The sequence below is a fragment of the Lipophrys pholis genome, assembly GCF_963383615.2.
Source record: "Lipophrys pholis genome assembly, chromosome: 14".
Lineage (NCBI taxonomy): Eukaryota > Metazoa > Chordata > Actinopteri > Blenniiformes > Blenniidae > Lipophrys > Lipophrys pholis.
Genome location: NC_137633.1, coordinates 22150959 through 22172824, shown reverse-complemented (window position 1 = coordinate 22172824; position 21866 = coordinate 22150959). Strand labels below are relative to the sequence as shown.

General features: G+C 41.0%; 1 protein-coding gene across 1 annotated transcript; it reads right to left on the bottom strand.

Moving 5' to 3' along the window:
- Positions 1-911: 911 nt before the first annotated feature.
- lrrc9 (leucine rich repeat containing 9) lies at positions 912-20637 on the bottom strand (the record flags this gene model as incomplete). Its single annotated transcript, XM_080479878.1, has 33 exons — positions 912-1163; positions 1829-1982; positions 2118-2298; positions 3478-3603; positions 4482-4550; positions 5674-5891; positions 6366-6502; positions 7724-7863; positions 8393-8501; positions 8592-8722; positions 8810-8929; positions 9021-9241; positions 9322-9499; positions 9598-9738; positions 10689-10814; positions 10916-11107; positions 11245-11364; positions 11455-11634; positions 13083-13198; positions 13274-13405; positions 13513-13648; positions 14495-14609; positions 14692-14880; positions 14955-15086; positions 15665-15882; positions 16004-16159; positions 16325-16507; positions 17726-17796; positions 17902-17965; positions 18193-18333; positions 19001-19219; positions 20115-20175; positions 20618-20637. The coding sequence occupies 33 exons, from the start codon at positions 20635-20637 to the stop codon at positions 1130-1132; spliced, it is 4530 nt and encodes a 1509-aa protein (XP_080336004.1). The 3' UTR covers positions 912-1129.
- Positions 20638-21866: the final 1229 nt, after the last annotated feature.

The window sequence follows — 21866 nt, the reverse complement described above, 5'->3', positions numbered from 1 at the left end:
CTGTTTTAAATTCACAATGATTTGCACAGACAGATATAAATCTTTGCTGCTGCTGCATGGTTGTGTAGTGGTTATAGTACTTGTGTCTCAAAGACACTCTGTGGGGAGTTTGTAATGTTCTACCTGAGCATGTGTGGGTTTCCTTCCATGTGAAGTTTGAATCTCTGAATTGCCTGTAGATGTGAATGTGTGTGAGTGTGGTTGAGATCAACTCGGAGACCCCGTAACTCTAAATTGGATAAAGTAGCATAAACATGGATATATATTTAAAATTAAAGTTAACTATCGGGTCAGATGTGTCACAAAGGTTTTGCACCAAGTGATATGAGCCTCATCCTCCATATTCAGCCTGTTGATTTTGTTTACTTCGTCACAACAAGAAGCCAAAACAACAGGAAGTCTGGCAGGATTACACTCAGCAGAACCAACATCATAAATATCAACTGGAGTAGGTTCATTACAACACACGAGATTTGCCTGTTTAGAGAGCAAACTGCGGTGGGCTTTTCGAAAAGAGGCTAACATGATGAAACCGACAATCTCTGAAATCCATTTGGACCTTATTCAAGATTACATCTTTATCTGAGCGACTGCAGATTATTGTCCGCAGAGAGGTGTGCTAAAGCTGGATTATCCACTTGTTGGGGATGCGTTTGACCCAATGGACTGGGCATGCCAGACTCACACGCCCTTACATCTGTGGGTGTTTTTTTTCCCACTTGTTTGGGGCAAAGGATAGCATCGCAGATGAAATGACACCAAAACCTCTCATCCTCAGATTACCACGGATAGTGATCCACATATGTGAAGAGAAAATGAAGTCAGTCATTTTGAATGCGTTTGAAAGCAGCTTGGGTGAATGACATACTGCATTCAAGCGCCCTCATTCAATTCATCAAAGACAGTTTTTTCAAATATTTTATTGAAGCTGAGGATGAAGTGTACTGTGTTGTTGAAGAGAATATCTGGCATGCAGATACTTGCAAACCCATCAAACTTCTAAAATACTTGATAGTGGCCTACGTGCCATTTACTGTAAGCGGGTGAAAATACTGTGAACGTGACCGACATTCACAGCCGACGTGTGGGTTCAGCTCTGGATTGTCAACTTGTGAACATCGTGGAGCTGCTACCTGCGTGGAGGTGTACCGCCACTGAAGAATCTGGAAAAAAAAATAGCATTGTTTTTCCAGTGAATCCTTTATGTTTTAAATGAAAGTAAAAATTCTTAATTCAAGGAATCACTACAAAATAGGTTATAGTGATTGTGTCAATTACTGGGATACGTGTAATTTTTGTAGTATTTCTTCTTACAGCTTATGCTTTTACAAGTTGGTTCATTCAATTGATATAAAAAATGTGAAAACACAGAAATCTCCTGCAAGTGACATTTAAAAGATACACTCAGAAGTTCTAATTAGTCATATTTAGTCCAATGTATGTGTAAATAGCACATTGCATTGATGGGCTGTAGTGTAAAGTCAACTCCATTGGTGTGTGAATGAGTGAATGGGATTAACAATGTGAAGTGCTTTAGGGACTGATTACACAGTGGAAAAGCGCTATATAGGTGAAATCCAAGTACTATTTATAAGAAGAATCTCATCACTAGAAACAGTAAAATGTTGTCTGATTTTGATCTGTTTTGCACCACTTTCTAAGAGATTTGCCTGGATTGGCTGTAATGATTTATCTTTATGATGATTTAAAAGTTTAAAAATATAGACATTAAAAAAAAACCGTTGAAGTTAAAAATCCTCACTTCACCCTCACGGTACCTTATTAAGGGTTAAAGGAAACAATCCAAGTCATCACGATGAATCTTTACCTGCTGCCTGACTCCTGTTTGTAAGTGCGTGTGACTCTGTTTCCACCAGACAGGAGACTCGTGGTTGGCAGATTGCTTCCTGCTCTCCGGCCGTGTCGCAAGTCCATGTCTTTTTCGCCGCTTTGATCAACAGTGCTGTACTTGTCGTTCTTGTCTGCTTTGGGAATGAAATGGTCAGTCATAGCAGAAATTTGACTTTGTACTGAAACACGAAGAACGTGACTTTCCCCCTCAAGGCTATGCACGCTGATCTGAAGCGCTGCAACAAAACAAGGGCTACTACACTCACGTTTGTTCATGTAATGGTCCTCATACACATTGCCTGGCAGGACGTTGCTGCTGTGCATGAAGCTCTGCAGTCCTCTTACACTCATCCCGCTCACTGTGGTGTTATGAGGCATGAGGGGGAGCAGTCCAGGGAGGTTTATCTCAGCGATCGACAAAGATGCTCCCGGGGGCTGAGGACACGGCTTCAAGACAGAACATAGAGCATTACAAAGTTAAGATGTAAATCTCCACAACAGTATAAGTTCACATGATATGCAAAGATGATGTCTTAAGTGCCTCCAGGGTCAAGTGACTCTCTTTGACCTCAATGGCGCATGCATCGCGACTCTGTTTATTTCTGTCTATATTTTCTGTAGTCTGTGAGATGTGCTCACTCCACCCACACACTCGGCATGGGATTGGTGATTAGATTGCCTGTTTTTCCACATATATAAGCATCTTAGAGGAGCAGCAGCAATTACTACTCATCAATAACAATGCTCAAATTTAAGCAAAAAGCAGATACAGGCCTAGATTGAGAGTGACAAGTGAGAGTCAATTGGGGGTTCTGTGTTTGTGTTTTTAATGAGAAAACCCTGCGCCTCAGCTCTGTCATTTCCATATCCATGATTAACAAGCAGAGGGGGTCATGTTGACCTGGCTAATAGGGGGTAAATCCACTGGTGCATTATCGGCCGGGCACATTTCAACTAATCAGCAGGATGATGGTAGTAGGCTTAGACTGCTTTTAATTCAGAGCTGCAGGAGAATTACTGCCCCTCTCTTCCATTACATGAACATTATATCAGTTGGAGTGAAAGAGATTGACTGAAGCTGGCCTCTTTTTGGTGGCTGGACATTTTGCTCCTTTTAGGTGGTCTTCTTCTCAGATGATAAGGTCTTATGTTGAGTATGCAAAATAGGAGATTTACATTTATTTCTAATTTCGTTATAAGTGACGAGTGAGAGAAGGTCAGAGTGAGAGAGTACCAACTCTACAACAGTAGTCCTCAGCCTCTCTGAAGCTTTCACAAATCCATATGTAAATAAAAAACTGTTTGTTTTATTTAGCGAAAATGCGCCACATTAGTTTATAGAATTTAATCCAATGTAAAATCTCCCTTATTTTTCATGTTTGCAACTGTTCTGCAGCCACAAAACAACTTCTTTCATTACTTTAACACAAGCTTTAGAAGAATGCTAAAGGGAAATCTACTTAAATCTTTATTTTTTGGTATTATTGTGAAACGTGCCTTGTCCTGAATACAGGAATAATCTTTACAAGGGTTTACTTTTTTTAAGCTGAAAATAGGTCGACATACGTAGCAGTGACATTGTGTGTGTTTCTTATGAAGTGTGCATGCGCTGTGTACAGTTCTCACAGATTGGTCGATGCAGGGGAGCTCTGCTCTGGTCCTCTCCTCCAGAGTGATGGTCACGCCATCCAGGACCTGCAGCTGGGTCAGTCGGAGCGCCACCACTGGTCTGTGCAAAGACTTTCGGGCCACCTGAGAAAGAAAATAATATATATATTTGCTTGTTTGTAAAAGACACTTCCTTAAGCTAAACTCCAGAAATGAGAGTGTGAGTGAAGTTGGGCCTGAGACATCTGGGATAAATATGATGATATGTGGATCCCAGCGTAGTTATCCAGTTCCCAGCAGCTATTCCAGTGACCCAGCTGACAGCAGCACATAGGCCCCTCCACAGCTGAGGGCAGGCTGTAAAGCCAGGCTGTCCGGTCACAGAGCCACATATTCCTGCAGGACACTGCTGCTGTGGTTCAGTCGTGGGTGCATGCCAATAGATGTTCTACCAATGAAGAGGAGGGGACAGACTCCGGCCAGGGAACACGGGTGAAGGAGCTATCTCATGTGGTCAACAGCAGGAGGTATTGTCTCCAGGGTGGCTGTTGGCCTCTACCCCCTGGCAGGATTAAACCCCCCTTATGGGAAGGTATGGGGGATGGGATTGAGCAGTAAAGAGGCTACCACAGCTGAGCATTACCCTATGGACGGGAGAGAGGTCCTGGGCTGCAGGCTCTTCTCAGGCCTGATCCATCAGCTCCAGATGGGTGAGGTAACAGAGCCAATAGCAATCTGCCATTTGGTCAACGAACTTGCCTTTGATGCCAGCCAGTTTGTGTGCGGCAGACGGCTCATCATGTAATCACTTAATTTGGAAAGAGTCGGACTGGGTCTGTTTTCTGGATTGTGTAAGCGAGAAAGTGAGCGTGGAAGGATGCTTGTTGTCATCTGTCCGTAATAAAATGAGTTCAAAATGTGCTGAAACTCAGTTTGGACTGACATTAACATTGCAACTTAGAATACGACCTGAGCGGGTTCAGCCACTGAACAGACTGTCCAGAAAACCCTGTGATACTCACCGGATTGCCAACCACAGACAGCTCCGTCAGTGAAGGAAGAACCTCTAATTTATCCAACTCCGCAATGTCCTGCAAAGATTCGAGAAACACATCAACTTATTTTCCAATAATTACAGCCTCATTCAATTCGCTCGTTCCCAGCCTGGGATCAAGAATCCACTTGTGGGGTTTGTCGAGGTCACGGGTGGAGAAAAACATAAGACACTTTCTAGAATCTAGATCAGACCTGGTAAACTGCCCATTGCCTTAATTTCAAAGGCTTCTTCTTTGTTTGTGAGCGTAAATGTCAATTAATTGTTTATGTGAATTGGGGTGAGAGAGGGAGTCGCCTGCCTTTAAAAAAAAAAAAAAAAGGTTTTCTGGGGGCTTCATAAAGAAAAAGGGAACCGCTGACTGAACTGGCCTTTCGCGCTGGTCGTAGCCTGCTTTGTGTGAATAATGGAAACATATGCATCGGGGCTGAAGGTTTCATAGTTTTGGTGTATGGAGGATGGAAGCAGCTGATGGGAAGGATTACATGTATGAGCTCTCATTAATCTCATGAGAGAGTTTGGGCACGCAACAGAGCATGGGGGTGTTTTCGACCACTCGTAGCTTTGCGCCCGGCCTTGGCGACGATTCAAAGACGCCCCCACCATGAGAACTGATGCTCCGGGATGATTGCTGTATTTCATGTCTTAATTGAAAGCGTGGCAATATTAAGGAAGTGGACTGAAGGAGGAACAGCCAACTAAAGTGCAAATCACTCGCCTTGGGCGAGGAGATGCAGACTGAGAAGCTGATTACACGTTGTCCTGATTGCTCTCCTCTTTCTTCACACGCACGACCCTGACCTTCAATCAAACTTGATTCTCCCTAATGCTACCCCTTGCATGCCACAGTGGGTGGTAATGACTCATGATTACTATACTTCATGTCTTACTTTGCAAATGCAGAGAAAAGTAATACTGCTGCACGCTGAATGAAATGCATTCTCAAACATCTAACACATGTGAACCAATCAGTAAAAGTTGGTGGTAAATCAAAAACTGCTCAAAAGATGGCTGTGACCTCGGCAATGACCTCAGAAAATCACTGTGCTGTGAGTCTTTCAGGCAGTTTAATTGAAACTGCAGTTTCATAAATAAATCTGAATATAAGCATTAAATAAAATCCAGCATACGAGGAGACGACTGCGGCCGGGGGAGAATACCTGCAGCTTGTTCGCGTCGAGGAAGAGCTTGCGGAGCTCAGTCAGAGAATCCAGGTGGTTCAGTTCACGGATCCGGTTCTCGGTCAGATGCAGCTCTACGAGGACGCTCTGGGCTGTGAAGGAGCTCTTGGACAGGACCTTGACGCGGTTTTTGTCTAACACCAACTCTCTGAGCTGGTGAAGCCCCTCCAAGCCCTCCACCTGGCTGATGTCATTCCCTACGGAGAAAACACACATCATAAAAACAAGGAAAAGACATTTCAAACAAAAGCTTGATATTATTACAAAAGAAAACACAAGGGTAGGCTGCACCACCAAAATAATATAACAAGCAACATTTTAGGGTTATTTTAACAGTTGTGGGGTGTTTATTGTTTGCCCCTGGTGTAAAAAGCACCAAAAATTATAGACACAGTTTCCAAAGGGTTTTTTTTGATTGAGAAGGAAGATAAAGGAAAAGGGAAGTAAGATGGGCTTTGTTGGGCAAACCACCCCAACAAAGCAAAACTCAATCAAAAGCCATCAAAAGCAGTTGAAAAGGAAATCTGCGGTTCTTTTCTTCGAGTCTCATCACAGACCTGGCCTGAGGTCTATGGGAGACTCTGGTGTTGCTGCTTGTCTTTTTACAGGCTCCACACACTGCACTTTTAAGTGTCTGGGAGAGGGAGGGGTGGGACGTGAACTATACATACCTTGAAGGAAGAGTGCTTTAAGATTGGTGAGCCTGCTGAGCTGCAGATTGGCCATATTGGAGATGCCATTGTGACTCAAATGAAGAACCTCCAGGCTTCCCATCAGTGGCTCCATGCTGCCACTGGGCCCAGTTTCCCTTAAACACAGAGACAAAATAGCAGTTTGCAACCTGTGCAGTTAAACGTACGTCCGATTCTCCCCCCTGCTGCCTCATTTACTAGGTCAAGTCTTACTGGTGCAGGCTTCCTGAAGCTCCACAAACAGCACTGTGCCTGTCGCAGCATTATATAAAAAGTATTGGTTTCTATACAGTAAACATGTGACTGAAGGTCAATGCACTGACTCAATAAATTGCTTGAATATATTTTTCTTTCAAGTGTCTGAAAAAATGATAAATGTGTGTCTTAAATAACAACATTATTTGTGTTAATAAATGATAGTTAATAAAGGTTTATAACAGTGTTAATCTGCAGCTCAGTCATTAGCTGGGCAGTGCTGCCCCCTAATGGTTATAGCTCACAATGCATCAGGGCAAAATATAAACCTAAGAGTTTAGAACTTTTCTTACGCAATGAAATGAAAGTGTTTCACCGATGCACCTGAAGGTATGTATTCCTGATAATTTAGTTCATTTATTTAAGATTTTATTTATATTTCACACAACATAAATGTATTTATTTCAAGCATTTTGTTTTTCTTTACTCTTCATTTTAGCCTATAAATCATTAAAGTGAAACACATATGTTCTCTCAAGATAAGTAGTTTTTTCCCACAGGTTTGTAATCTGAGGGCATAATTTACACAAAAGTTCTTTAATTTGTCTCAAACATAATCAAACATACACTTCCATAATCTACATTTAAGTAGATTAGGAAAGAAAACAAAAACATAACAGTCTATTGTGGGATTTCTTTCACACATTATTTGTTCGAGAAGAGACAGGATTAAGCAAGGCAGCTTATTTTGTCCTGTCTAGGTCTTTCAACAAGGATATTTTTTTTAGACAACAAGGAACAAAAAGTGTTGTTGACTTTTCTTATCTGAATTCAAAAAACCATATCTCAATAGAGCTCCGACTGACAATAAGAACACTTTTTTGTATTAAAACTATTAGTATGTATTCATTAATGTCTGTCTAGTGTGCTTTATATATGTTTATATTGCTGCCCTCGATCAGAGTATCATCAATCCTACTCCACAAAATCTAAATGTTTTTCCTGTATGTTTTCAATCATTTTTGTTTAATGCTTTATAAAGAGTATGAGTTGTTTTTTCATATGTATTTGCTCGGACGTCAACACAATAAGAAAGATATGAAAGGTGTGGAATGTTATTTGTGGAATATTAACTTGGTTACCTGCTGGTTTTGAAGGAGCTATGTTGGCCATAGCCACTGGAGTGAACTCTGTTGTGCAGGATCTGTCTCTTGGTGAGCTGAGATTGTGTCTTCTGTCTGGGCAGAATGGACTCGATGTGGTTGTAGTTCAAACATAAAGCCTGTAAAAAAGACAAGTGCAAAAACATGTATGTGTCAATGGCTCAAGTTGATCAAATTTCAGGGTGTCAAACATTTGATCTGAACCATAGGAAGACATGATAGTGTTGAACTGCTAGTGTTTTATCCATTACTCTTACTAAAACAGTCTGAGACCCAAGCCAAGAATAGAAATGTAGGTTTGACAATTTATTGCTAGTGAAGTACCATCAGTATATCAGTAAATGCAAAAAAAGAAAAAGAGAGAGCCATAAATAAAGGACAAGATTTTTGCAGCAGAGTGTATCAATAAAATCAAACTATTGTTAAAAATGCAATTCATGTTCAGGTTTTTGTAGAAATCAATTGAATAAATGTAGATTGTTTTTCAGGATGTATCACACCTCCAACTAAGCTAATTGAGTTTGTATTGTTGGTATTTCTATGTTACTGTGCTACTTTGTGGCTGGTCCAGCAGACTATCTGCCCCGGAACTGAAATGAGTTCTACACATCTGATATAAAGCAAACCGAGTCTGAGATCAATGTTTACCTTTATGTTGGGCAGGTAGATTAGGCCGGAGAAGGAAGTGAGGTTGTTGTGGTCCAAGTTGACACTGTACAGCTTGCGGAAGAGGTCTGCTGGAGACAGATCGACCGTCCTTTTAAGAGGAAAACAGATCAGAGTAAATACAAAGAATTGTCATGCTTCTCTGTAAAAGTGTTGCACATGTCTGTTTCCAGGAGCAGACCTGATGGAGCTGGATTGCAGGGATAAGTCTGTGATTCCTGAGTAGTTTGAGTGGCCCAGTTTCTCTGTTATTGTGTCGGTTGTTAGTCTTCCTTTGAACATATACTGTGCACTCTCACTCTCACTCGTTTCCTTGAGAAAACAACAGGGAAAATAAAGAATCAGTATATTACAATAATATACTATGTGTCCAGTTGCTTTCAGTTTTCTGGCACATACCACTGCAGCTCCATCCAGAGCTTTGAGGGAGGAGAGATGAAACAAGACATATATTCGATAATGCTCTACTTTCTCCAAAGGATTCCCACTGAGATCTAAAATGATGAGCCTTGTCAAACCCTGAGAAGACATAACCATAAAAACACCATAAATGTGCTGAGTTGATATTTCATTGTGTTGTTTGTCATTTTTACTGACGGAGGCCTCTCACCTTCAGGTAGAAGATTTCTCTTGATACGGAAATCTGGTTCCTGCCAATGTAGAGTTCAAGGAGAGACCGAAGTCTATGGAGGCCACGCAGGGAAGTGATGCAGTTGTTGTCCACTGAAAGAAAGGACAGACTGGACAGCTGGTCTAAAGCTGAGGTTTCCAGACTGGACAACTGATTGCCATCCATGGTCAGCTTATTGAGACGGTGGAGCCTCGAGAGCCCTGAGGAGAAATCAGGTGAAAACAGTCAGCCACACCAAGGCCTCACGCTGTGGTTCCTCACTGTTTAGTGAATGACTGACCACTGAGGGTGCTGATACTGTTGTTGTTCAGGGAAAGCTCTTCCAGCTTCACACAGCTGTCCAGACCCTCCACTTTAGAGATCTCGTTGTCATTAAAGGAGGCCCAGCGCAGGTTGACCAGGTCACTCAGACCTGCCATCTTAATAATCCTCTGATTGTCGAGGTTCAGGGTGGTAATCTGACCAACATTTAAAAAAAAAAAAACAACAACAGAAAGAGCTTGTAATAACTGATATTGTTTGCATACATTTTTAAATCGTCTCTGTCGTATCTCACCTTTGCCATCCAGCCTGCGTCCAGCTGTGGCCTCAGACTGCAGGCTGCTGGACTCAGACGACACAGAAGCTGTGCGGTGGACAGCAGACTGAGGCTACGAGGACGCTCGTGGTCAGTGTGACAGTGCGCCGCCAAAGAGGCCTGTGAACAGAAAACACCCCACCCATTTACAATAAAGCACACAGCTGCCATCCCAGTAAATCAGCCTTACATTTAATTATTTCAAAACTACTTTTACACAGATGAGCCACAGGAAATAAACTATAAACCGTCTGTGTGTTGAATAGATTTTACAACTTACATCAAAAGTTTGAATAACATTCAGTCTGCAAGCCAACCATCTCAGGCGCTTTTTAGAGATTATCTGATTTTATTTATACGCGATTCATATACGTATTAAACACAAAGACAAGACTTTTCTCAGTTACTCTTTTTAAAGTTCATTAATTCCATCAAACCAACATAAACTATAGTTTTGGCACAATGCCTATAAAAATGGTTTGTATTCATGTTGATGGTCGAATAGGTTTTGCAGCACCAGAGAAGTTACATTTGATTGGTTGAGGGCAAAAATGTCTTTCTTGGTTGTAAATGTTGTGGACTCTGGGTATAAAGTGAATCCAATATTTTACCTCTAATAACACGTGTTGTGCTTTCAGAGGTCATTCTGTTTTCAATTGGTAAAAAATTGTTTTTTGCAGATTTAGTAGCAGAGATAAAGTAAGTGAGCTTTTTACAGTTTTAAACTCATTGACTTTCATTAATAGAAAACCATTTTATTCCTTACAGTTTAGTAAAAGTTGTGTTCTTTCTCTACGATATTTATTTGTCCATTTCAATCATTCATATGCATGAAACACACAGAGACAAAGACATTCACACACACTCAGATTCACATGGTTAATTGCAATCGACCCATTTTGGTGATTTTGGACTGTGGACAAAGTACACAAACAAAACTCACACATCCTCAGGGAAAACATGCAAACTACACCCAAAAAAAAAAAAAACAAAGCGCATGAGTAGTTGGCACTGTGAGGCTACAGTGCCAACCACTACACCAGTAAAAGAAATCTTTGTACAATGTTGACCTGGTTAATTTTGAAGCCTGCAGCCATCTGGAGAGCTTCAGCAGCCTCCTCCTCGGACACCAGCTCTCCATCCATGTGTGTGAGGGTCGTGAGTCGGCCTAGTACGGTCATTCTGACTGCCTCTGGCTGGAAACAGGAAAACATGGTCACTCCTGCAGCATCGACTCTAAATTTAAAACTAAACTTAAATTAGGACAGTGGAGGTTCAATTTGGTAACAGCACCCACCCTGGTCCAGGGATTGTATCGTGTGTCCAGTCTGAGCAGAGCTGGGGTGTGCTTCTTCAGCACGGCTGTGTCCTCTCTGGCCCTGGTCAACTTGTTCCAGCTCACATCCAGATGTTTGAGCTGAGCCAATCCTTGCAGTCCTTCAAGAGTCTCCAGCTTGTTAAAACTAGCATCTAAAACCTCCAGGTGGGGCTGCAGTTTGAGGACCGAGACAGTGGATGTTAAACATTATCACATAGTAAAGAGGCAAGTTTGTCATAACTCGTTTCTTTTTCTAACTTGAAAATGAGCTGTTAAATGAAAGTGTAGTGTTTCATCGTCACTTTTACCATGTGAGAAATGCCATCCAGCCGCGCCAACCTATTGAAGCTGACTGTAAGATGCCGCAGAGCTGTAAGCCTGGAAATTTCCTTTATCTTGCTCAGACTGTTGTTGTGAAGGTTAAGTACCTGCAGATTCAACGAGTCAATGATGAACCACAGAAAGGATGTTGAATGGTTTCAAAACCAGAATAGCATTTAAAAAGGCAGTGCACATACAGTGATCTGACTGAGAACGTTGGCTCTGGCCACGGTGAGGAGGATTTTGTCGTCCAGGCTCAACAGTTTGGGCTGCGGCTTCAGCACCTCCACCACGTTGATGGTTTCTATGTTCTGGATGGCGCCCGTGGAAGTTTGTCCGCCTGTAGCACTGCTCAACAAGGACGGTTGAGCTTTATCCTGCCAGAAGCAGAACAAAACATCACACTGTGTCAGCAATGTTGTGCAAGCTACTGAAATGTCGCACTGGATTAAAGTTACGTCTTCATTCTTAACTTGTCGACTTTCAGTCACTCTGCCTCCTAAGAGAACTTTTTATCATCTAAAGAAGGTTTCCAGAGAGCAACTGTTTTTTCTAAAGCCGACACAGAGACACTTTTACTACATGTAGGGTCGATTATTGTGATACTGCACTCACTAGTCAGCTGATTGTGTGCTGTCAAGCAGTTTCAGCAATGGCTACCTGCCAGTTTCAAGACTGATTATAAAGTCTTTAATAATATATAAATCCCTCATTAATTTTGGTCCTACATATTGCTCATGCTGTTTTTATCATATGGGGCCCTCAGTTCTTCAGGTAGAATTTTCCCCAAAGTAAGAACCAAGCCCAACAAAGTGAGGCATATTTTTTTATTACTACAAAGCAAAATATTATTATAGTTAAAGGCAAACTTAAGATTCAACTTTTAAACAATTCTTGATTTTTCAATTATTAATTTATTACCCACTCATCGAATTCAATGTTCATACCTTTTACCAAGTTTATAGATATTAATATTATTATGTTTGTAATATTTATTCTTTCATTCCTTTTAATATTTATTTATAATAAAATAATACTGTCATGTTTGACTATCTTATTTATTATTTTATATTGTCATTTTTATTTTATTTTTTTAATTCCTTACTCTGGCTCTTGTTCATTCTGTCTTTCTCCATTTCATTATTTTTAGTCTTTTCTGCTCGTGCCTTTGCTCACTGGATTGTTTCTTTAGTGGACTCTTGAGCCTTAGTTTGTCATGCATGTGGGTAACTTAGCTGTCACAAGTGTTCACACTGTACAATGCATTATGACAGGCGCGTCAAACATGAAACCTATGGGCCAAAACCAGCTTGCAAGAGGCTTGAATCCGGCCCAGGAAACAATCAAAGTAAATAATTAAGAATTGCAAAGAAGCTATTTACTTTTTCCACATAGATTTCTTAATAGTAGTGGACACAACACAACACTGAGAACAGAGCTGAGATGTTGATGCTGCTGCTATGAAAGACCTTGTTGCTATCAAATTATCATTAACATCAAAATTAAAATTCAATGGCTGTTGGAGATTTCAGGACATTTCACTGTATTTTGCACCAGAAGGCGTCATTAAAATGGTCTTCACGTTGAAATTGGAGAAATTGTATATTGCTTTCCGAGACGTTATTTTTTAACTTATACTCTGCGCCACAAAAAAGAAAAAGGCTTCGGTTTAAGTTTAAAGGTTATTATGGCACTATTTTACTGGTCCAGCCCCCTGAAAATGAAACTGTGCTACATATGGCCCCTGAACTAAAAATTTGTTTGGCAGCCCTGATGAATCAAGTTTTTTTGTCAAAGAATGTCAGTAAAATGTGGAGTGAATTACCTCAGTGATGTATTCAAAATCGATGATGTACTCAGGCAGGACAAGCTTGTGGTCGAACATGAACCACTGCCTCCAGCGGGGGGCGGACTCATGGGTTTTGGTGGAGTGGGGTTTCTCTGATGGATAATACATAGAGAGAGGTAAAACGACTGAACAGCTCAAACAGGGAATGATTGTCGCCTTGCAGGTACCTTCGCTCATCCTGTGCTTAGTGTCCACATTCCTATAGACGGAGAAGACTTTGGAGTTGCTGCTCCTGTCCAGCGGCTCTCCTTTAAGCGGAGTACTGTTACCCACAAACACTTTGGAAACAATTACCCGACCTTCAGGCAGAAAAAATGGATTTTGGCATTAATAAAAAACAAACAAAAAAAAACAAAACACACAATACAGCCTTGTTTGATTAAAATAACAACACAAATAAACCCACCATGCCTGAAGGGGAGAGTTTCTATGCTTTCCTTAGAGTCTTCTTGGCTGGCCTGACAAAGTGAATATTCAATTCTCTGCTGCTCAGCCACACTTAAGCTGTTTGATAAGGGAATAGCGCCGTCTTTCCCCAAGGCCTAATACACAGGGTCGGAATGGTAAACGTCTACATTAATGAACACGTACATGGAAATAGAACGAGGACCTTCGGTATGGAGGTAAAAGTCGCAACACGACGTGTGTATGCGTGTTCGCAGTTGTTCACAGTACATGCATGCTGAATACGATTGTTGTGCGCCGAGATGTGTGTGTGCCTACGAAGACCTGTAAATGTTCTCGAAGTCACCTCGGGTGTGTCTTTTAGTCAGGTGCATTTCGACAAGTGGATCTTATCTGTCTGGCATCACAGAGATGTTTCCAAAATGCTTTGCTTTCTATTCCCTCACTTTAGACTTGCCGGCTCATCCTTGTCCAGATGAGTCCTTCATGTAATGTCATGTTTTGATCGCTGAGCACTACAATTCTACTTTGAGGTATAAATGCTTCATTCAGAACAGAGGCTAAACAAACAAATCCAACTGACTTGGAGATGAAGAACACGACATTTACAGGTCCTTGAATGTACACACACGTCTCAGAATACACACACACACATTTCGTTACGCACCTACACGTTTAGACAAACACACTTTTTTGATCAAACTTAAGTCGACACTCACAAATGTCATTACAGAAACACGCACACACACACACATGCACACACAGCAGTTGTGTTGAGATCTCAGTGCACACACACAAATCACATCACACCAGATGGGTTTTTGCTCTTTGAATTACTTTCTCAGTGATAAATAGTGACGGTTTGTTGGAATTCGTTTCTGCGCATATTCATCGCATTGTGTGCGAGTACACAGGTATGCAGAGATGAATTAGCTGGAATAACAGTTTGAATTATTCTCCCAGAGTCTGAGTGGTACACGCACCTTTAGTTGCTCTGCTGTTTTGAAGCCTTCTTCTACAATACATAAAATTTCTTCCTTTTCACATTTTTCAGGGTCAGGTGTGTGGAATAAGTAATCCAGGTGACGTCTGTAATTTCTGCATTAAAAAATATTTTTTTTATTGTGACAGCACTACTTTCAACCTATCTAAGGAAAGCACACTGTATGTTGAAACTTACAGTGAATAGATGGAGTCTTCATTGGCTATCAGGCTGTGCAGCTTATCCTGAAAGCGAAGCCGCAGAGCACTGTTGTGGATGCGGATCACTGTATTGATCTTAATGTCAACAATGCCATGGCTCTTGTAGTCTGAAGCAACAAACCGGGAACGCAGGAGGTCGTAACAGTTGCTAAAGGAGAAATCACAGCTATTGTTTGTGTCCCCACTGAAATGGGAGTCACATGATGGTTGTAGGCATGATGAATAGTATGATATCAATACCGAAGGTCTTTGGGGTTGCCCTCCTTCAAACGAATGTTTCCAACACTCTCCAGCTCCATCAGCAGAAACTGCACCATGTATTCCATCCTGTTCGTGGCTCGGGCCAAATCCTGCTCGTAGCAGGCTTCAATCCTGGAAAGAATTAGAGGAACATTATTATTTGCTCCAACCCCCCCTTTTGACCCTGAACAGGATAAAGCGGTATAGAAGATGGATGGATGGCTATTGTTTTTGCACAGTGGAGCTCGCATGCAGCATTGCAGAGTATGAGCTTGTGAATAAACAAGAATAAAAATTTGATCTGTATGGAAACATCTTGTATACCCACAAAAATATGCATTAAGAAAAAATCGGAAATGAACAGCTCCAGACAGTGTGTGCTTCTACAGAAACAAACATGTTTGATCGCTGAGTTTAATCCAGTTTTATCTTGTTAGAGTGAAAATCAGAGAATTCCTTGTGTGGTTAACTAATACTAATGACTAACTAGCACAGGGACCTCCAGACTGTACAGTTATTCAGACTATAGACTACACTACATGCTCCCTGATGATAAACCTGAAAGGCGTTAATGTGTCCACACGAGAGAAAATAACACAATTATCAGAAAATACTGAATCCTGCTACATTCGCATGACAAAAATCTATTTTCTAAAGTTTTGAAAACTGAAGTCGTCAAGAGAAAATGTTATCCAAACATGCACACTAACTCATGCAGCCTTGTGGTCCACACTCGGAGTCGTTCCTCCAAGGCCTCGATTTTCCGGAGTATTTTGTTCTCTCTGTCTGGATCATGACTGATATCCAAAGTGGAGTCGCTGGTTTCGATTGAACCTCCCTCCCGGTGGGGCGGATCGCCTGGATCATCCTCCAGCATGTGGGTGGACTTCTTACAGCTGACCGGCACCATGGAAAGCTCACGTTTAAGCTATGAATGCAACCAAACAGAAACAGTTGTCTTATACAGTTCAGGCACATAGAACAAATCTTGCACAGTTCCTAAGAACGCGCTGAGTTATTCCCCCAGCGTTGGAACAGACTGCACATACACTTTTGAGGGCCTTGGTGAGGGTCTTGATGCAATCTCTCGGTACTTGCTGGAGACTTTCCTTCTGCTTCATCAGGCTGGATTGGGTCTCTGCCAGGTTCCTCTCTGCAATACGCACACGCATGTTGTAGTACATCGTTTTCTTCAAGACCGCAGCCTACAAAGAAAAGACTTCAGTATATTAAAACAGTAAATGTAAAGATTAAAGTACTATACAAGATTAAAGACAGGTAGTCCTCCCGCTGAGCCCAATCATGAGGATGTCGCTCCCTAATAAGAGCTGGAAAGACATTAAGATCAAGCCTGCATGTCTTCTCAATACCTCAGCTGCTTCCTTGACCACCTCGTTGGAGACGTCATAGACGTCGAGTCTCTGCAGGTCCGGCAAATGGTAAAGCACGTGTATGCTGTAGTTACACAGCAGACACACTGGGTTTGGGGTCGATGTGCGTTCCTGCAGTGCCAATATTCTCAGATTGGGGAGATGGGCGAGGAAAGTCAGCTCCTGTAACAGAAAAGGAAGTTAAGCAGGCGTGTCCTTAAAGTACAGTCCTCAAGAGAAAATAGAGCTTTTGATTTTAGTCTCCTGTAACCAGAGAGTCTTATAAAACACTAGAAACACTGGATTATTTCGAGTAACCACATAAACGATCCAACGATCCAACTCTCATGAGCAGTTAATGAGAGCATCCTCTGCATTGTTTATTCTCATTGGTTTATGAAGTGTAGGACAAAGAGCAACTCCCAGAGCTTGAACTGTTTGTTTCACACTAAATCCGAGATTTTTCATTTGAATGTTGGACTTTCAGAGAAAATTCACATTAATAGATATATTTTTATACCGCTGTTGGGACTTCACGCTATTTTGATTCCATTACCTTAAAATACTTAAGTCTGTATCTATATAGTCCTATAGCAGCTCTGCTTCATGTGTTTAAGTCTAAAGCTCCTGAATCCTCTGTGATGAAGTTCAGGGTTTGTGACCCTCCTTCACAGTCAGCTCAGATCAGAAGATGGACGGTTTACAAAGTACACAATGAACAATGAACTGTTTGTAACCCCCGCCTTGCTGGCTGCACAGAATAAAGTGTGGATATGTTCAACCAACAGCGTAATAAGAAAACAATCCTTTGAAACTTCTTTTTATTTGTACAGTGGCTAAAAAGAAATGTCACACTGTGAATGCCAAGGAAGGAAGAGACTTTTTTTTTTTATCCTGTTGGTACTACAATCTACAGTGATATGTGCCGTGAATGACAATATTTGAATTCTTTGAGCTGCTTTCAGAGAAGGAGGACTGCAGGAAGCAGATCCAAGATGACATTTTAATCAAAGCCAAAGCCTCTCCGCGTTTCCTCAAAATGTCCCTGAACCAAACAATAAAACACTCTGAATGACTTCACCCAATCATATACAGTATACGTCTAAAATCTGCCACCAGCAAAACCTGCTTATAAAACACTTAAACCAAATGAACGCAATGGATGCATATCATTGAATCTGGAATTACAAATGTCTAATATGCTGGCCAATACATTGATGAAGGTCCTGTTCTACAAGCATGTTGTTGAAATCACTGAAAATCTGAAAGGGCCTGACTTTTTCTAAAACAAATTTAGAATCCGTCTTTTGTCAAACCAAGGATTTCAATAAGATTTTTCTTGTAAAAATCCAACAACTTTTTGGAAGAATGTCTTCAGCATACTTCTGTTTTTAATCTTACCTTAAAGGAGCTGATGTTGTTGCCGGACAGATTGAGATGGTGAAGGCTCACGTTGGGATCAAGGCTGTGCCCTGAGGAGTTGCCGAGAAAATATTTAGTCATCAGCGTTACTAAACAGCTCATCGAATCGTCATCTGCCTCACAAAGGAAAACATGCAGGACTGTTAAAAACCTACCAATTCTTTCAATGTTGTTGTCAGACAAGTCTAGTTCCTGGAGCTTTCCAAGTGTGCGCAAACCCTGCAGGGAAAGAAAAACACCACAGGAGGCATCAACAGATCAGAAAGCAAGCGTTTGACGAATCATAGATAGATAGATAGATAGATAGATAGATAGATAGATAGATAGATAGATAGATAGATAGATAGATAGATAGATAGATAGATAGATAGATAGATAGATAGATAGATAGATCGATAGATAGATAGATAGATAGATAGATAGATCGATAGATATTCAGTTCAAACCTGTATCTGTGATATGCAGTTATTATTGAGCCACAGAACTTCTAAGTTGACCAGCAATTCAACATTCCGTATGTCCTTGATCTCATTATCATAAAGATAAAGTTTCTCAAGTTGCAGACAGTCCTGTAGTCCAGATATCTCCTGCGATGAAGACAAGAGAGCACACGATGTTACTCACAATATGTGAGGAGAGAAACAGCTTTAATTCAACATTAGCTTGAAATCACAAATGCTGGTTCATGTGTTTCACATTTGATTCGATTAGTTGTAACGGTGAGGAAGAACAGGGGCTTCTGAGGCAGACTGTCGAACATATGGCCCACAGGCCGAAACCGGCACACCAGAGGGCTCTTTAAGGCTTTTGAGCAACATTTGAAAAGCGTAAAACTGAAAAAAGCTAACATTAAAATGAACTTTTCCATAGAGGTAACTGCTGTTACTTTAGCAATGGCGTCAACGACACACTGCTTGTGTGAATTTGTGAATAGATGCTGAAGGCTGCAGGAACCTTGTACCCTGACAAACAGCAGGTTTCTAACCAACACTGTGGCACACAGGATTTCAGGTCTTTCAGCAGATTTCTTAAATGGGTTCAACAACATTTGATTAAAAAAAATATTAGCTGCAATTGTGGAAGTGGTGTAATGTTGAAAATATATAGTTCTCCCAGTCTAGGTTTAATAATTATTATATCAGCAAGCTCTTAAAATAAAAAGCCAAAAGGCGAGTTACCATCATTGCACAAATGATCTTGTCTGTAAAAATACAAATGTTCACGTCTATCTTTAGAGACCGAAATCAAACTTACTGTGAGGTGACACTGAATGATCCAGAGCTCCTGGAGCAGGGGACAACACTCCAGGCCTTCGATGTGCTTTATGTTCTGGTCCACGATGGTGAGCTGGCAGAGCCTCGTGAAGAACGAGAGCCCAACCATGCAAGGGAAACCCGAGAAGAAGATTTCCAAAGACGTCATGTTGCTCCCTTCTTGTGCAAGTTTGTCGTAGGACACTCCATTGACCGCGCACTGTCGAGAAGAATAATGACTGCATTACTAAACATCCCTAAGTGCTTTTACTACTATGACCAACACGTGGCTCATTTGGAGTTTGCATGTTCTCTCTGTGGGCGCACTGCCACTCCAGTGTCCTCCCGCAGTCAACAAATATGTATTTAAGGTTCATTGTTGACTCTAAACTGTGAGGAGGTGTTAATGCGTTGCCTTCCCTCACAGCCAGCTGGGCTCGGTTCCTGCGCCGCACAACAATAAGCTGGATGAAATGTTATAGAAGAAGGGTGGGTGCTTTTTAACAATCACGCTGAGAACCACTGGCTGCAATCCCTTTTGATTTGGTTCTCTTTAGTCAGTCTGCCTGGAGTTGAATGACCTGCAGATGAAACAGACCTGGCCTGCAGCCTAATTTTTTTCCATTCTTACACATACTGATTGTCTAATGAAACTTTATGAGCAAAATCTACAAGCACATGCAAGTATAAGTGGCTCAAGTTAGAGAAGTGACATTGGGAATGGAAGTTTGCTGGTTTGAACCCCACTGCTGACATGTCACCACTGTGGGTCCCTGAGTAAGACCCTTGACCCCACCGGCTCGTCATGTGGCAGCTCAGCTCTCCTATGTACAGTTGAGCTTAATGATTAGGACGGGATAAACGCCTGTCTATTAAATAGGCATTGATCTATTTCATTTGAGTAGACCTATGACTTACCTCTTTGTCTGACGTACTTATAAGTACTTGTTCCATTAAGATGAAAAGTATCTTATATTTATCATTTATATTTTGCTTCCATTACAATACTAACAAGAACACAATACAATATAATTCAGTTGTTGAATAAATGTTCTTAAAGAGGCCGAAGGACCATTTTCCCAGTACTTGACTAAATGTCCAAGTTTCATTCTTACCAGCTTTTTAATCACTTGTTCGTCACTGTGGATCTTTTGTTTCTCACTGTTCATCTTGGCTCTGCAACAGACAGGGAAATACTGGTTTTAATCTTCTCAGAATCTACTGTATACAGAAACAGAGCCAGACAGAGGCTGGCTAAACGGAACTGTAACTTAGTAAAACCTACCTACCTGGTTAAAGTAAAACTTATCGACCTGGATAAACTTAACTGTAATTAGTTTAAACCAACCTTTAACTTAGTTGAATTTAACAGTAATTAGTTTAAACCTACCTGTAACCTAGTTAAAATTAGCAGTAATTAGTATAAACCTAACTGGTAACCTGGTGAAACTTAACTGTAATTTAGCTTAATACACCTGTAACTTAGTAAAACCTGCATGAAGCTGTGAGGCTATAAATAGAACCGGGAACAAGTCAAGAACAAGAACAGACTTACTTCAAAGCCTCACTGACGAGGATTTATTTAAATACGTGAGAAAGATCGCTCGAATCACCTTACCGTTTAAATTCCTCACGCATGCGCACACGGTAACATCCGGGGCCTGTGGAGGTACCAGATCTGTCCGTGCCATAGACATAAACACTAGACGCCGCGCAGCCTGTGTCCGCCCACCGCTCCGAAACGTCAGAGCGGCCGCCATCTTGTGAGTGGCAAGTCTGACCCGTCAGCCTAAACAAGTCCATGTGACAGCGACGTGTTTTCTGAAGAAAACCACGCAAATATACATTTACATGACTGTGAAGAATCATTGCTTTCATTTTTAATTTATTAAATTAAAAATTATTTCATTTATATATTTATTTATTTAATGTAGCATACTTATAGAAAGTATTGAAAGGAAATGGAAGAAGTTTGCAAATGGGACATTGGGACTGCTGTACTGTCCTTTTAGAGCAGCAACATGACGGAGCCCATGACAAAAATATGCAAAAGCGTTTATTTACACACAATGTGACATTTATGTACATTGAACATGTACATTAGGGCACAAGTTACAACTTTTTTGTGTAACAAATTTAGATTCTTTTTTAACATATTTACACACAATAACATATTTACCTATTATACTTTCATTCATTTTTACATAGTTATCTTTAATATTACATAGAAAATAATTGTTACATATTTACCTATTACATATTTGTTTATTGTTACACATTTATCTGTTATTACATATTATATGACATATTCTCTTTCAGCGCTTCATTTATTAGATTTTTAACTCTCAGTTCCTCCAGAAGACCACAAACTGTGCTCTTTGCCCTCCGTTCTCCATCTTTGGCATTCCTCTTCTCTCTTCTCAGACTCTCCACCTCGGCCATGGCTTCACTGAGTCTGGCTTTCAAAGCATCAGGACATGTGGGCAGTGCATAGGAGTGGTCCTAGTGAAAAAAAAAAAAAGATTTACATGTTCAGAGTCCCGTGTTATCACATTAATTCATTGCTTGTGCAACATGCAATCAATTGATCTGCTATCCTAATCAATACATATAATGATAATGTTTATGTACATGTCAGTATGTCTAAAAGGAGTGACGTGTGACATGTTGCTCACAGCTGTTTGAGCACAGCCAGACAGTACTTCCTACTGGGATCAGGCTGAGGTTCTCCTGCTGTAACAGGCGGGGAACAGTACACTGACTGGTTCTGAGCAACTCATTTCTTTTGAAATGTAATATTCTACACACTGCAACTAAAATAGCCTCCATTAGATGAACCGAATAGATGTTGATATTGTTGTTGTTGT